At 51.4% G+C, this 14525-nt stretch overlaps 8 protein-coding genes across 8 annotated transcripts; 3 read left to right on the top strand and 5 right to left on the bottom strand.

Moving 5' to 3' along the window:
* Positions 1–71: 71 nt before the first annotated feature.
* On the bottom strand, positions 72–2162 carry LDX57_008810 (arrestin (or S-antigen), N-terminal domain protein; the record flags this gene model as incomplete). The annotated part of the gene is made up of 5 exons (XM_046090534.1): positions 72–794; positions 860–1432; positions 1486–1698; positions 1752–1865; positions 1950–2162. The coding sequence occupies 5 exons, from the start codon at positions 2160–2162 to the stop codon at positions 72–74; spliced, it is 1836 nt and encodes a 611-aa protein (XP_045946509.1).
* A 757-nt stretch (positions 2163–2919) lies between these two features.
* On the bottom strand, positions 2920–3272 carry TGL2_2 (lipase 2; the record flags this gene model as incomplete). The annotated part of the gene is made up of 2 exons (XM_046090533.1): positions 2920–2945; positions 3023–3272. 2 exons carry the CDS (start codon positions 3270–3272, stop codon positions 2920–2922), a joined length of 276 nt encoding a protein of 91 aa, XP_045946508.1.
* Positions 3273–3940: 668 nt separating this feature from the next.
* On the bottom strand, positions 3941–4513 carry TGL2_1 (triglyceride lipase; the record flags this gene model as incomplete). Its single annotated transcript, XM_046090532.1, has 2 exons — positions 3941–4218; positions 4297–4513. The coding sequence occupies 2 exons, from the start codon at positions 4511–4513 to the stop codon at positions 3941–3943; spliced, it is 495 nt and encodes a 164-aa protein (XP_045946507.1).
* Positions 4514–4985: 472 nt separating this feature from the next.
* On the bottom strand, positions 4986–5695 carry VMA10 (uncharacterized protein; the record flags this gene model as incomplete). Its single annotated transcript, XM_046090531.1, has 6 exons — positions 4986–5159; positions 5257–5357; positions 5415–5423; positions 5498–5531; positions 5592–5630; positions 5693–5695. 6 exons carry the CDS (start codon positions 5693–5695, stop codon positions 4986–4988), a joined length of 360 nt encoding a protein of 119 aa, XP_045946506.1.
* Positions 5696–5837: 142 nt separating this feature from the next.
* LDX57_008806 (protein PET117) lies at positions 5838–6354 on the top strand (the record flags this gene model as incomplete). The annotated part of the gene is made up of 3 exons (XM_046090530.1): positions 5838–5957; positions 6014–6118; positions 6178–6354. The coding sequence occupies 3 exons, from the start codon at positions 5838–5840 to the stop codon at positions 6352–6354; spliced, it is 402 nt and encodes a 133-aa protein (XP_045946505.1).
* Positions 6355–7655: 1301 nt separating this feature from the next.
* Positions 7656–9734, top strand: LDX57_008805 (indoleamine 2,3-dioxygenase family protein; the record flags this gene model as incomplete). The annotated part of the gene is made up of 5 exons (XM_046090529.1): positions 7656–8146; positions 8460–8773; positions 8852–9012; positions 9119–9421; positions 9516–9734. 5 exons carry the CDS (start codon positions 7656–7658, stop codon positions 9732–9734), a joined length of 1488 nt encoding a protein of 495 aa, XP_045946504.1.
* Positions 9735–10106: 372 nt separating this feature from the next.
* On the bottom strand, positions 10107–12153 carry LDX57_008804 (Leucine Rich Repeat domain protein; the record flags this gene model as incomplete). Its single annotated transcript, XM_046090528.1, has 7 exons — positions 10107–10772; positions 10821–11349; positions 11397–11521; positions 11585–11695; positions 11748–11882; positions 11952–12046; positions 12141–12153. The coding sequence occupies 7 exons, from the start codon at positions 12151–12153 to the stop codon at positions 10107–10109; spliced, it is 1674 nt and encodes a 557-aa protein (XP_045946503.1).
* A 262-nt stretch (positions 12154–12415) lies between these two features.
* Positions 12416–14377, top strand: LDX57_008803 (uncharacterized protein; the record flags this gene model as incomplete). Its single annotated transcript, XM_046090527.1, has 2 exons — positions 12416–12691; positions 12750–14377. Exon 2 carries the CDS (start codon positions 12974–12976, stop codon positions 14375–14377), a length of 1404 nt encoding a protein of 467 aa, XP_045946502.1. The 5' UTR covers positions 12416–12691; positions 12750–12973.
* Between the last annotated feature and the right edge of the window lie 148 nt (positions 14378–14525).

Raw genomic sequence — 14525 nt, 5'->3', positions numbered from 1 at the left:
GTTATGTATTAATAATCGAACACAGAGGGGAGTGGCCAGAAGGTGCTGGATTACCTGTTCCTAGAACTGGCTCAAGGACCTCCGGAACTTGAGCTTCGAGGGACTGGTTTCCTACTGGGCACACCGAGTCTGATGGGACGGAATTCAGAACCGGAGGGCCTCCGTTCTGCCGGACCAGGGGATGCTGGTTGCAGGTGACTGTCGGCTACTGGCTGGTACTGAGGCGGGTTGTCCTCCGGAGGGGGCGCCATTTTGTGGATCTTCAAAATGCTCTGTTGACGAGCAACGGGAGACGTCGGGGGTGAGCCGGAGTGGGATTCCGGCGGCGTCGAAGGAAGCATGTCGAAGGACTCCGAGGATGAATTCGCTTCGCGGTTGCCGTACGGGGTCTGAGCCTCACGATCCTTTACCGGGTACACTGACGAGCTTGGATCAGCTCCAGATTCAACGGGTCTTCCGGAAGAGGAAGAGGCATCTGGTGGGTTATACTCGCGACGGGGGCCATCTACGGGACTGAGGGTTTCGGCCATCGCATCCTCGTAGCTGGGAGGAGCATCGTCATAGTTTTCCTCCGAGGCGGGCACGGGAACAGGAGCCGCTGAAGGTCTGGGAGGCATGGGTGGACGCGAACTGGTACTACCCGCGGGTCGATCTGGGACTGATGGTGAAGGTGGCACCTGCGCCGATGGTTTGACGCGCCCATTGGCAGCCATGGCGTCCAGAAGTGCCTGGGGTGGAGCAATACCGGAGAACACTTTGACAGGCATTCTTAGCGGGAGTACGATAAGTTGAGGCTATTCAAGTTAGTACGCCGAGTGCACAAAAGGTCAAGCCGAAAGATCGTCACGTCGTTACTCACTTTCATGTTCCCAATACTGCCATGAGTCAATCCAATTCGGACCTCAAGCTCGTAGGATCTTGAGATGTTGCATGTCTCGAAACTCGGAGCCACTGAGCTAGGCAGAGGCACCCGATTCCACATGCTGGCGTCGATGGTGTATTCCGAGCCCGCCGGATCACCTCCTCTCCCAAGGGGGATACCCATGTTACTGCGACTCATTATAACCCAACTTCCGCTTTCCGTTCGCCTTAGGTCGTGGGCAAGGATGTGCGTGTACCCGATCAACTCGATTTGCAGCATCTGCAGGAAGATGGTTTCGTATGACTCGGACACCTTGCTCACCAACACCCGCAGCGGGATGGGCTCATTGCAGGTGAGGATGGACGGGTTCGGAAGTCGAATGTCTGCAGAGACGCGAGGAGTGTCCGAGGCACCATCTCGAAGGGAAGTAGACGAGACCTTTTGGAATAAGTTCTTCGTCTTGGAACCACTGGGGGCTTTTGTAAACTGATGCTGGCGTCGCGCATACGTTTCCTCGTTTAGGCTGCCTGTCCTTGGTGGTTCGATGGGAAGGAAGTTCAAGTCATGGATCTAAGACTCGTAGTGTCAGCCGTAATCCACCCCGCTGCTTGTAGTGACCATACCGCTCTGATGTTTTCCTTGTAAAATTGTGGCCGGATGATAGTCGCCTTTAGATAGTATTTGATGTCTGCCTCGCCCGGAAAGCCGCTTAGAGAAGGAGGAAGGGTCTTTTTGACATGCCGATTCGTATCCTTGGCCATTTCGACTTTCAGCCCGGTGATGTTCAGATTCGTGAGCATGCTATTATGCATGCTGCAGGCATTGTTGAAGGGAAACTTCGAAGAATCAGTGCCATAACGAAACGATTTCGATTCATGGGTCAAATTACCTTGAACTGGAAGGGATATTCATATGTCCCGGACGCAAAAGTATACGTCGTATTCGGAGCCTTGGAGTTGAACACCTCCGGGGTAGGGAAAACGGTGACGACTTTATACAAGAGCTGCGAATCATAAGCAACTAGAAGCGATGCAACAGGGGAGACGAGAAGAATGAAATTCAGAAGAGTAAGGGAAAGAATTAATACCTTATGAACTTCTAATTCGGTGCGCTTCTTATCGGACTGTTCATGGTGCGGATTTCGGGGCCCCGACAGACGCGTGCGACTTTCTCCCTCCAGCTTCACTTGAATACCACCTATCGCTGCTTCAGACGGCAGATTAATCACAACTCTGCCGGACAGGAAGTCAAGGTTGGTGAAGTGGGTATGTGAATTGTCTAAATGGATGGTCGCGGACATGGCGAACACCTTGACCCGGGTCGGCCTCTAGCGACACGGCCGATTGAGATATGCTTATTCGATGGGGAGAAGAAAGAGATTATGTCGTTGATAATATTGGGAATACTCTACTTGGGAAGGGGTTAAGCGATGAGGAGTGGGGGATAGGGAGAGAAGGATTGAAGGGATGAGAGCGCGAGAGAACGGGAGTTCGGCATACAAAAAAAGATACGAGGGGGAAAATGACGTTGAAGGAAGTGGCAGAAGAAGAAGACCGGAGGGCGTGGGGCAATCGATGGTTCAAAGCCAAAGGAACTCTCGGCGTGGTCGGGATCCTGATCAGGGAATGAACTGGAAAAAAATTAGAAAATAAAAAAAAGAAACCCCTTCCTGGTCCCAAGAAATACTTGCTGGCAATCAGGTGGGTTTTATCTTTTTGTCTGACTCTCAGTTGTTTAAACTGTCATCATGGTGAGTGAGGAAGTCTAGGCCGTCAGAGGTTCGGAGATGAGATCGTCTCACACAGGGCTGCTAAGCCACTCGGATGCTTGGGACGCGAAGACACCGCCACCTTTCCCGTCAATTGAGTCCAGGTCTTCTGTCTTCAGAGCACTCTGAGCAGTAACTACGAGTCCGGTCTATGTCATACTACATCAGTGACTCATCTCATTGGGTATCACTACTGGTTCTAAACCGACTGCCTAGATCCCTCCCGTATTGTGCCCTCTAGGCATCAAAATTCTTCCCCGTTAGCCGCTGCAACTCTGCATGTTTCTCGTCAAAGACCCTCCTTCGCCAGCATATCTGGTGTGATGAGACCCGTCAGCCACAGTGATCAAAATTATAGTCTGACAAGGAATGCTTGTCAGTGTGTCACGTACCTGCAATATCCAGGTAGAGTGCAATGGCGTTGAACCTTCGCCGATTGCCCGTAATCTCCCCAGCCAGCCACTTCAACCGATTGCTCCAATTGATCAAATCCAAGTGGCTCACGTCAAGGAGGGTCCCCTTGTACCCTGCCTCTCCTCCCCACCGACTACTAGCAACGCTAACTAGCCCGTCGTTAAACCCTTCGACTTGCTCCAGAATCCGATGGGACTGGCGGAAGACCGACCAGAAACTTGGCTGCATGCTCGCCCCGTACGAGAAGTATCTGTCTAGTCTCAGCCCTATTCCGTTGCCCCTTTTTTATTCGTCTTTCTTCTTTTCTCTTCTCTTCGTTTCTCTTCTTTTTTCTTTGTGGTTGATAGGTTCACGTACCGCACGTCATCCACATCAGGCGTATTAGGATTGAATGTATTCTCCATGTATTCCCGCGTCAACTGGGAAAAAGCTCCCGTTTCGACTTTCAGTAGTCCCAGGGCGTAGTATAACTGGGCAAGGCGGTCATCTGCAAGGCATGGTATGAGTTTCTTCATCTGGGGGTGATGCGGACTTCATTGTACCTCCAATCTGCTTGATTACATAGTCTGCAACCGACGAGCCTAATAGTGGTATTAGTGGGAAAATATCAACATGTATGTAGATTGTACAAACCTCTGTGTGGAGTTGCAATGGTCGTCAAGGATTTTACATTGAAATCCTTGGGTTTCAAACGACTGATCATATATCGGGAGTCCAGACCACTTGGAGATATTAATCGGAAGTCAAAAAAGAAAAAAAGAGAAGAAAAGAAAAAGAATGTCATGACAGTCAGAAAGAGTCTCACCCCTAGACCCCAAGTCAATAAACATAGATAATCTATGGCCAGGCACGACATCTTACCATACTATGTCTACACCAAATTAGCACACCTCGTTTCAGCTAAACGAACGCGAGAGAACGAGGACAACATACGCAATAATATTAACATCCTGACCCTCCGCCCCGACAGCGATATCTCTCGCTAACTCCTCCGCGCGCATCTCAATAGACCCCGACGGCGGCACCGTCGCCGTAATGACCTGGACGCCTTTCATAGACAGCGCTTCCTTGATCCCTCGCCAGTACTGGACCCCCGGGAAATAGGGACCAGCTAGTCGCAACTCGTCGAATCCAAGCAAGCCATGCGCGAGGACGATGGGGTGCTTAGGTGTATCTGTCGCGGTATCTGGTTAACGGCCGATTCGTCACGAATAGTACTGCACCTGACGATGACAAGTAGAGGTAGGCTCACCGTAGCTGTCTCGAACCACTGCATATTCATCCTTGATTACCTTCCCTAAGCTCTCCAGTCGTGGATCTTGCGCGTAAGTTCTCCTTTGTTCATGGGAATTGCACCCGCGTGTCGAGGAGCGGAAGTGTTGCGCGTGAGCAATCGGCACGAACTGAACACCAAGTGTCGAATTGGCTGATTTAACACTCAGACGGAGTCTGTTAACTATATACCTCATTTTCCCTTTGGAATACCTTGCCTATCTTCTAGGAGGACGGTATATCATTGGCCATATTTGTACATATAATCGCTTTAAAGTTGGCGCGTGCCTGATGACGCAACTCCTGAATCGGAGCCGGTTGTTGCCTCAGGCAGAACATAACACGAGAGACAGATAGTTCGCTACAAACTAATTTATTATGAGGTAACGCTTAACTACTGAGAAGCGTAGTCTAATCTGCGCGGATTCTGTGGATGCTATCGACTCGTCTCTAGTGAGAATACGATCTACTAAACTCGCCCGATACCCACAGACTACAGATACTACAGTCTAATGTGCTGACCACAAGCCATGCCAGATCGATTCAAATCGTCAAAAGGTATTTGCACAAAGCTCAAATCGCAAGAACCATATATTCACAGCCCTGAAAAAAGCAAAGCAATAGTATAAATCAAAACAGAGAGACCTCCATCGCACGGCTATAACGACTTTATGTCTTGACCACGATCTTCTCCGACGCCTCGGGCTTCACTTCCACGACGGCGTGGATCAGGTCATCCACCACCTTGCTGCCCTTGCTGTTTCCGGCCTGCTTGATCTCCTGGAGCTTCACTTCGGCTTCCTTGTTCGAATCCTCTTCGGCTTTCTTGTATCCGCTCGAGTGCTGGTTTGAAGATAGTGTTAGCTTGCGTTGCAAATCTCGCGAAATTATGGGTCGAGAGGAGTCCATGCTGAACCGCTGGCTATCGGGGATCTCTCACCTCAGCCTCGAACTTCTTGAACTCGGCCTCCTTCTGGTTCTTGTATTCTTCGATTTCCTTTTGCGCTTCGGATTTGGCGTCCCTCACTCGCTTCGTGCGGTCTGATGGTATAAGTCAGTGGCTGATCGATAGGTAGTGCGTAAGGGCGACGATCGTACATTCACGGGCTAGACGATGCGAGTACGTTAGCATATTCCCATAGACGGACGGTCATGGAGCAAGACAACCAAGCGGGACATACCTTGCTGAACAATCTTCTGAGCCTCTCTCTCGGCCTAGAGTAATCACCGTCAATCCATGATCAAACCCGCGGGGACTTCTATGCTGCGACCTACATCGAGGAGGGTCTGAATGCCTGCGGAGTTCTGAGCGGACTATAGAGCACGGTATTAGCATCTGACGACATCCAAAAAGGAGTGAAATACATAAAACTCACCATATTGCCAAAGACCCCTGTATATAATAATAGACCGGTAAAACGAGGGCGTCAAGGGCGTGGGGATAGAAGTACAGATAAGGCGGAGGTCGGGGAGCTTCGTGATGCGAGCCCGTCCCATGCGCCCCCCGACGGGACGCCACGAATGATCAATGACAAGGCGGTCAGGGTTCTGCCATCCGTGACCGCCGTGATAATCGCCGATGAATCTCGAGCCGGTCTGGGCCTTAAGCCATCACGTACTCTTTTTGCTGTCTGGGTTAAGGTGAGTTTTTGTTTCATCTCACAGAACTAGCTGGTTTGTGTACTGATTATAGACAGGAAGATAAGATGTCTCGAGCCTCGAAATTGACATTGGCCGCGACGGGCCTCGGAACTGCGGGCATCGTCTACTTTGTGCACTGGTCGCAAGAACAGGAGAGAGCGGTATGTTCGGACTGAGGATATTCATGTCATAGGAGCGATTTGGGGCTGATAAATTCTAGAACATGCACAAGGGCGTTGAACGGGATATGGAGAAGCAGCGCGTGCGACATGAACGACAGGCCGATTTCGAGATGCAGAAGAGACTCGAGGAGGAATACCTGAAGCTCCAGAAGGTTTCACCGAGCGTAGATGCGTCGTCGCCAGGAGGGGATAATAATCCAGCGAAGGGGACATAGAATGGGGCCGTGAGGGAACTGAATAATCTATTGGGCTACGGTTGTACCTGGACGGTGTCACCCGGTGATAGATTTGCATTCGGTAAGTTATCAGATTCGAGGACCAGGCCCCGTGCTGATTGAGGACTTAGGACTCGCGCTGTCTGATTGTTGAAGATATGTGTATACAATACCCACAGTGTATATTATGAACTAGAATTCTCCTTTCAATTTATAGACTTTGATGGATACAAATGTTTTGCTACGTTATTGACAATGACCACGTAGAAGAGGCAAGATAGTCAGGCTTAGAAACCGGCAATGTGAAGCGGTAACAAGTGCAGTCCGAGTGCTTCTCACAGTACCAAGCCTAGGTACCGATAAGACCGAATACACATTCCAAATGATAGGTGGTAGTGAGACTCGTAGGGCCTAATAAAGCAAGGCATTGGCCCTGATAAGTGAAGCCAACACCAACTACCCTGCCGGAGTACAGTGGTTGGCTGGTCGTATCAATGCAGGGCGCATAACACGCATAAAAGGCCGGCTAGTCACGGTCTGAGAGCCTGAGGCCGGCCATTGACGGAGGCCGGAAGATTCCGGCCAGACCAATCACAATATAGCGGCAAGTGGGGCTGCATTGCTTGGCATATGGTCAATCCATACGCCGTTGGAGTTAATACATCCCTGGGCATTGGTGGTGGTTATTGTTTTTTGAAGCAACCTATGGGCTGGAGATGTTTGAGATTCGGTGCAAGAAGACTTGTAGCCCTGTAGGATGATCAACGGACTTGATATGTCGGGATTCCTCGCCTTCTGAGTTCGTGGGTGCGTTTGGCAGCTCCTACTAGATCGAGCCTAGCGTGTCCCGTGATGCTGGCTGCCCTTGGTTGCCAAGTCTTGATATAGATCGACGTAGATGGCTTCCTGTGCAGCTAGAGTTGGGGGAGGGCATGATTTTCTTCAGAGATGCTGTGGGAACCCAAGCGGTTTATTTTGAACTGCTTATCGGATACTATATCTCGAAGATGTATCCAAAAATGCAGTCCCCACGCCTTTTTGCTCGGTCAAACGTAATAGAGACTCCGTGGCCGGAATTGAATCCGGCCTCATGGCAGTTATAAGAATCGCCTTCACCCGCTGGATTTCCCTTCCTTCTCTTGAATCTACAAGCCTATTCTGGTCTCTACCACATTTCTGAAAATTTTTCTTTCTTTCCCCCTCTAAACTTTCCTATCCTCTTGGAGAACTATAAGTGTCTCATATCCTTATCAAGTCCTCATACATAGATAGATTTACTTTTTCCTTTGTTATTTGGCACTATGACCCAGATCAAAACCCCTCGTACTTCTACTACTACCCTGAAGTGTTTCCCTTATGTTCATCATGACCCGGCTACCCTTCCTCGGTCCTTGGACCCTTTTACCATCACCACTTCTACAGGGTTCATGCCCTTCATCATGTCCCCTACCAACCTCCCCGAGCCCTTCCAGCCTCTAGTGGCCCTGCTTGATCGGATGCCCGTGACCAAGCTCGACGGCACTCCTGGTCTGCTGGCGACTTATGAGCTGGGACCTGCCGTCGCCGAGCTCCCTGACCTCACCGCTGAAGTCGACAAGCTCGTCACGGCTGACGGCTCCCCGGATCTCTACGCAGTCACGGCCGTGTTCAGGGACTACTCCTTCCTGGCGTCGGCGTATTTGCTTGAGCCCTGCTGGGAGAACTGGCGTAAGAACCCGGACAATGGGTATGGTCTCGGAAGAGACTTTTTGCCTCGGGCCGTGGCTTGTCCTATGTATCGATGTGCTCAGCTGTATGTTCCTCCTTTCCTGCAATACCTATCCTCCTATCCTCCTATCCTCCTATCCTCCTATCCTCCTATCCTCCTATCCTCCTATCCTCCTATCCTCCTATCCTCCTATCCTCCTATCCTCCTATCCTCCTATCCTCCTATCCTCCTATCCTCCTATCCTCCTATCCTCCTATCCTCCTATCCTCCTATCCTCCTATCCTCCTATCCTCCTATCCTCCTATCCTCCTATCCTCCTATCCTCCTATCCTCCTATCCTCCTATCCTCCTATTCTTCTGTCTTACTATCTTAATGCCTATACTAACCACCATCCAGCCTGGACATCCCTCCCTTCATGTCCTATGCCGCCGCATACTCCCTTTTCAACTACACGGTAGCCGAACCATCTAAGGGCCTGACCTATCCTAACCTCCGTCTGGTCCGCGCCTTCGAGCACGGCCTTGACCCTAAGAGTTCCGAGGCCGGGTTCATCCTGACCCACGTGGACATGGTCAAGGAGTCAAAGGGACTGATCAGTGGGGCGCTCAAAGTCGTCGATACGCTTGAGCAAGCCGGGTCTCGAACTGAGGTCAACGATGGGTTCCGAGAGATCCTGGCTTCGATGGAGAAGATCGAAGCCAGTATGGAAGGTATGTCTCTGCTCTGTCTAGTTAGCACCTAATCTTCTTTTGTAAAGATGATGATATGATATACTGACTAAGGTCTAGATATGTGGGCCAACTCTAAACCCCAAGACTACCTGTCCTTCCGTGTCTTCATCTTCGGAATCACCTCGCAGTCCATGTTCCCCAACGGTGTCATCTACGACGGCGTTCTCGACAATCAACCGCTCTTCTTCCGCGGAGAGAGCGGTGCCAACGACAGCATGGTCAGTCCCCTCCCCCCCTTTTCCCTTGCTATATAAACCTACAGACCATGCCCCTCCCACCCACCCAAACCCCCTTCCACAAAACCAATACTAACTAAGAATCAAGATCCCCCTCCTAGACCACCTCCTCCAAATCCCCATGCCCTCAACCCCCCTCACCAAAATCCTCCACGAATTCCGCGCCTACCGCCCCCTCCCCCACCGAACCTTTCTCGCCTACCTAAACGCCAAATCAGCCGAAGTAGGCGTCCGCGACTTCGCAGTCCTCGATACCGAAACGACCATCCTGTTCCTGAAGACCTTGAACCACGTCCGGAGCTTCCGGTGGCGCCATTGGTTGTTTGCCAGGGAGTATATTATTCGGAGAACGCCGCATCCGACGGCCACGGGTGGGAGTCCGATTGTTACGGTATGTTATTTTTATTCTTTCTTTTTTTTTTTTTTTCTTGTTCTTTAGTGTCCTTGGTTTGGGTGAGGTTGGTTGACTAATTCTGGTTCGATAGTGGCTTCCGAATCAACTCTCCGCTGTTATGGATATGATGATATCCATGTATGACACGTACCTTGCACCACAGAAGAACGGGGAAGTCGGAGCTCACGGACTGAGCGGGTATGATGCCTCGTATCAGAAACAGGTGGAGCCGATGATGGAGATGGTCAAGGATCAGAGGGAGAAGTTGGCGAAGGAGGTGGAGAAGTGGTGTAAGGAGAGGGGGGTTTGAATTCACTGAAACTCAAATTAGAGTTAAAGTTGACCAGTGTTAATTCGAATGCTTCTGTGCAACTAGCTAATGAACAATGACCAATGCCTGTCTTAACCGAGAAAAGATAGACCGAAATTCAAATATATGCTGGTATCACATCATCATCATAATTCCTGATTCCCGTCCTTTCCGAAACGCCCAGCATGTCATTTCGCCAAAGAATAAAAGAAAAATAGCAAGTCTGTTCCAAAATCCACAAGAAACTAGACAGATAACAAAAACCCTAGACAAGACAACCAGAAGATAGGTTCTCGCATCAAGTTCCCATATCGACAGGCATGTCATAACAGGCCTTCTTGACAAGGTCACCCGTTTCAAACATACACAAGTCTATGCAATGATCTCAAGACCGCTGGCCCACCCATAGGCAACGGCATCGGTCGAGACTTGCTCGCAGCCTCTTGCAAATATGCGCTCCAGCTGCGAGTTCGCCTCGGACGAACGGACATCCGCTAATCTCTTGATCGAAATACCGGTTATCTCGGTACAGGTCATATTGAGCACCTTCAAGTTGAGCAATTTTGCCGCAAGCATCTCCACGACCTTGTCATCAATCGCGGAGATGTGCGAAACATTGAGTTCCTCCAACCCTTCGGAGTGTTCACAAAGGAGTTGGGCCAGGCCAGAGCCATGGAGCCGGAAACACTTGTCTACGTGAAGGACCTTTAGAGGAGCCTTGGCCTCGAGCAGAAAATAAAGGAACGTGCGGTTCGTAACCCAAGGCACGTCGCTCAGAATAAGAGTATGAAGTTTTGGAAAATTGAGAGGCGGTTCGTTTGAAAACGGGAACTCTTCCGCTCCAGCACCACCACGGATGCGAAGATATTCAAGACTAGATGGCAACGCAAACTCATCCCCAATATAAATCCCACTAAGATCCAGTTTCTTTAGTCGCTGAAGATCCAGCGGATTGAAGGTAGGAGGGTAGGGGACAAAAACTTCAGGGTTTGAATCAAGCCGCAGCTCTTCCAAATTTGCAATTGGGTAAGGAATGGTCTGCGCAAGTCAGTCATCTGGTCAACAGTAGGGGCCACGGAGTAGTACATCTTCTCGGCGGGGAATGTAGAGCGCAGGGGTATGCCCGATTGGTCTGGACGGTTCGATAGAGCCTATCGTGATACTCCGTAGATGAGGAAGTTTCGACGGCCACTGTGCCTTTGTTTCGGGCGAGGACTTGGCCTTGTGGACCTCGATGCGTTCGAGAAGAGGTAGGCTTGCGAGGAATTTGGCCAGGTATTCCTGAGGGACAACCGTGTCTGCCGATATGATAAGGGTTTTCAAACGCTTGGAGCCCTTGAAGAGCTCGTAAACCGCCTGATTGTTGTACGGGTCGAGCAACTCGAGATTTTCCAACCGTGGGCACCTGCTCACATATTCCAGAACCTTTTGTGTCGATGGAGTGGAGATATTCTTCAATGAGACTTTGGTTAGTAGAGCTTTGGAACGTCGAATGTGAGCTAGAACGGATGACGAGCTGATCTTGCCGCGAGCGACGGAAAAGTCCAGCTCCATCCAAAAGTCGCGCATCGAGGAGAGGAATTTGTTCCATCCTTTGGACACACGAAGGATTGCACTTGGAAACGTTAGATTCATAAGCCAAGTGTGGGTAGCAGAACCTACACGATCTGCTTGAAGTCGAAATGCTCCAGAACAAGCCGAGCAAGTTCCAAAGGCAACAAGGTGAAAGGATCATGACACTTTGCCGTCATCTTTTCGATCAGTTTGTCGTGCAATTGTTCTACGAGCTGCGCTAGTCAGCTCGGTTCGAAAGAGAGTATGGGAAGTCCGATCCCAGAAAATCAACTGACCGAGCGACGCGGATGATTACTGGGCAAGACCTTCAGTCCGTAGGCGTACACTTCCAGGGCCTTTTCAGGCTTGCTATCCAGGAGCAGGCTCTTCGCGCAGCGAAGATATCCCTGCACCGTATTAGCAATGAGGCCGTCGTTGATCTGACATGCGCAGGCTCACCCGGTAATCCTGCTTGTCTTTCTTAATCATCAGCCTGGAATCCCGCAGCGCGCGATCATATTGTGCCAACTTAGTGTAAGTGGCAGCGCGAACATCGAGAATATCCAGATGATTGGCATCTTTTACAGTTAAGGCCTAATTTAACCAGCAATTGGTTAGAATAGAGGATAGAGAATTGATTCCATTCGATGCACATGGCAGTACCTCAGTAAAGGCTTCTATAGCAGCTTCAAAGCTGCCCTGCTGATAGAGTCGCTGGCCGTGCTGCTGCAACGCGGCCGCCTCACCACGCGCCAAACCTGCAAGGAGAACGAACCTTTAGCCATTGAAACACCGCATAAGACTTGTCGTAAAAGGACAAGGGTAATGAGTGTCTCGGCCAAGGAAACGTACCTAACGAGCCCATGATCGTATGATATATGAGCCCAAGTTACATTCTCGTCGCGCTAAGCGGAAGAGACGGGAGCGAGAATGACGCGAAAAGAGAAGAGAGAAGAGAGAAAGTCGCGTCAGGCGGTCGAGGTCAACGGGGCAACGCTGCGTTTGCCGTGGGGCTGCACAAGTGGTCTCTGTCGCCGCCCGCAGCGCCCCCGGTGTTTACTTTTGTCCCGATTGGGAATCCCTGTCGACGGCAAAATAACGGTCGGCTTTGCGATCCACTGGGGAAAATTTACCCTGATTTACTTCCCTGCCCTTCATTTCTAGAACTTCCGACCCCTTTACCGCCATACTCAGGAATCTCAAGGCAAGCTTGCTGGCAAGCCATGGAGCCGCATAACCTGGAGGCGGCGTCGACGTACATTAATAATGTCCTCCTTGCTCGCGGGTTGCTGAAGAGCGGCAGCCCGATCGACTTTGCTCAGCCCGACAATGACGAGGGCGGAGTGGCCACGACGATGGGGAGGATCATCAACCTGGTGAATGATCTGGTTCTCAGAAGAGACGTATGTGATCGGAGAGTCCATGATTGTTGACGGAACCGTGCATCTGACCGTTACGCAGCGCGAAGCAGAGCATCGAGAGAATCTGGCCAATACGATTCGAACACTGCGTGCAGAAGATGCGCAGAAGACGCTCGATATTGTAGGTGGTCATAGTTACGGAGACAGGTTGGCAAACAAGAATACTAAGACTCTGCGATACAGGAAAAACTCCAGACGAAGACCTCCGACTTGACTCGATCACTGGCTCTGGCAGAGGCCCAGGAACGCTCCTTAAAGACCAATATGGCCGGTACGGACTCTACGATCAGGGGACTGAAGGAGCAAGTGCAACGCATGAAGACCACCATCCAGCAAGTGCGCGCGCAGTGTGCCAACGACATCCGCAAACGAGACCTGGAGATGCAGAAGTTGAAATCCCACCTGGCCGAGCGGCAGAGAGGAAAACGGGAGGGGCTCGGCGTCACGACCATCAACATCAACCCCGCAGTCGATCGCTCATCTAGAATGAAACTCTCCAAAGGGGGTGAGGGGGTCAACGACCCGGGATACAGCTTGAAACAGGAGACGAACGATTTCCTCACGGAGCTATTGCAGAACCTGAGTGACGAGAACGACGCTTTGATTATGTTGGCGCGGAACACCGTTCAAACCCTGAAGGATCTCCAGGGCCTACCGCACGCCGAGGAGGACGAGGAGGGCGCGGTTGGATCTGCCAGCGTCGGAACTCACAAATCTTCACAGGGCCCCGTGACTACTCTGCCTTCATCTTGCGAGGATCTGTCCGAGCAGATGGACGGGGTCTTGGAGCATCTGCGAACGTTACTTACGAACCCATCTTTCGTCCCATTGGAAGAGGTCGAAGTGCGAGACGAAGAGATCGTGAGACTGCGAGAAGGCTGGGAGAAGATGGAAGCTCGGTGGAGACAGGCCGTCACTATGATGGATGGCTGGCATACGCGGATTGCCGACGGCGGCGGCTCGGTGCAAGCGGAGGAGCTACGACTGGGAATGACACTCGATCTGAGCGTGGATTCCTCGCGAGGCAGAGCGGCCGAGGGCGAGCGAGACACGGGCGTGCAGACGCCGATCTTCGAGGATCAAGAGGCCGAGGAAGAGGAAGAGGCCGCCGACCACGTCGTCCCAGTCATCCAGTCCGACCGAATTTCCGACGCCGCCAACGAGAAGCGCGAGGAGAAGTCGCAGAGGAGTGCTAACCGCGCATTGAAAGAGCGAAGCGACAACATCAGACCTACACGACTGTCGCGGAAGGTTTCGTTCACGCCCGGACTGCAGGGATCTCCATGCGATCCTCCCCGCGAGGAGGATGAAACCCTCCAAATCAAAGCTCATCGATCAGAGGCTGTGACGCGTAGGACATCCAGGCGGAGGCCAGAATCGCAGACGACAACCCGTCAGGCAACCCATCAGAGCAGAGCGCCGAAGCAAGGAGAGTCCAATCTGGCCAGCAAGGAGCAGCCGGTGTCCGAACCCTCGACCCGACTCAGCGTGCCGCAAAAGCTTGCCGCCGTGGAGAGTGAAGCGCGAGCTGCCGAACAAGCTCGTAAAGAGAGCGAAAGCCGCAAACGAACTCGAGGCGGCAAGAGTGCGACGAAGACGAGCGATCGCCGACGCAGCACTCTGACTAGCGACGAACTCGGGGAGCTGATGGGGATGCCCTCCAAGTGACCTCTTTCATCGTTTCCGTGTAATAACCGATAACCCCATTGTGTTCAGGATATGACTTTGCTTGATACCCCCTCTTTAATCCGTCCATGTGTATATATCGAACTTCTGTTGCTTGCATATTCGACGACGAGCTATCATGACCTGGCGC

This window comes from Aspergillus melleus (assembly GCF_016097325.1).
Source record: "Aspergillus melleus strain CBS 546.65 chromosome Unknown contig5, whole genome shotgun sequence".
Lineage (NCBI taxonomy): Eukaryota > Fungi > Ascomycota > Eurotiomycetes > Eurotiales > Aspergillaceae > Aspergillus > Aspergillus melleus.
This window is presented reverse-complemented; position numbering and strand designations above follow the sequence as displayed.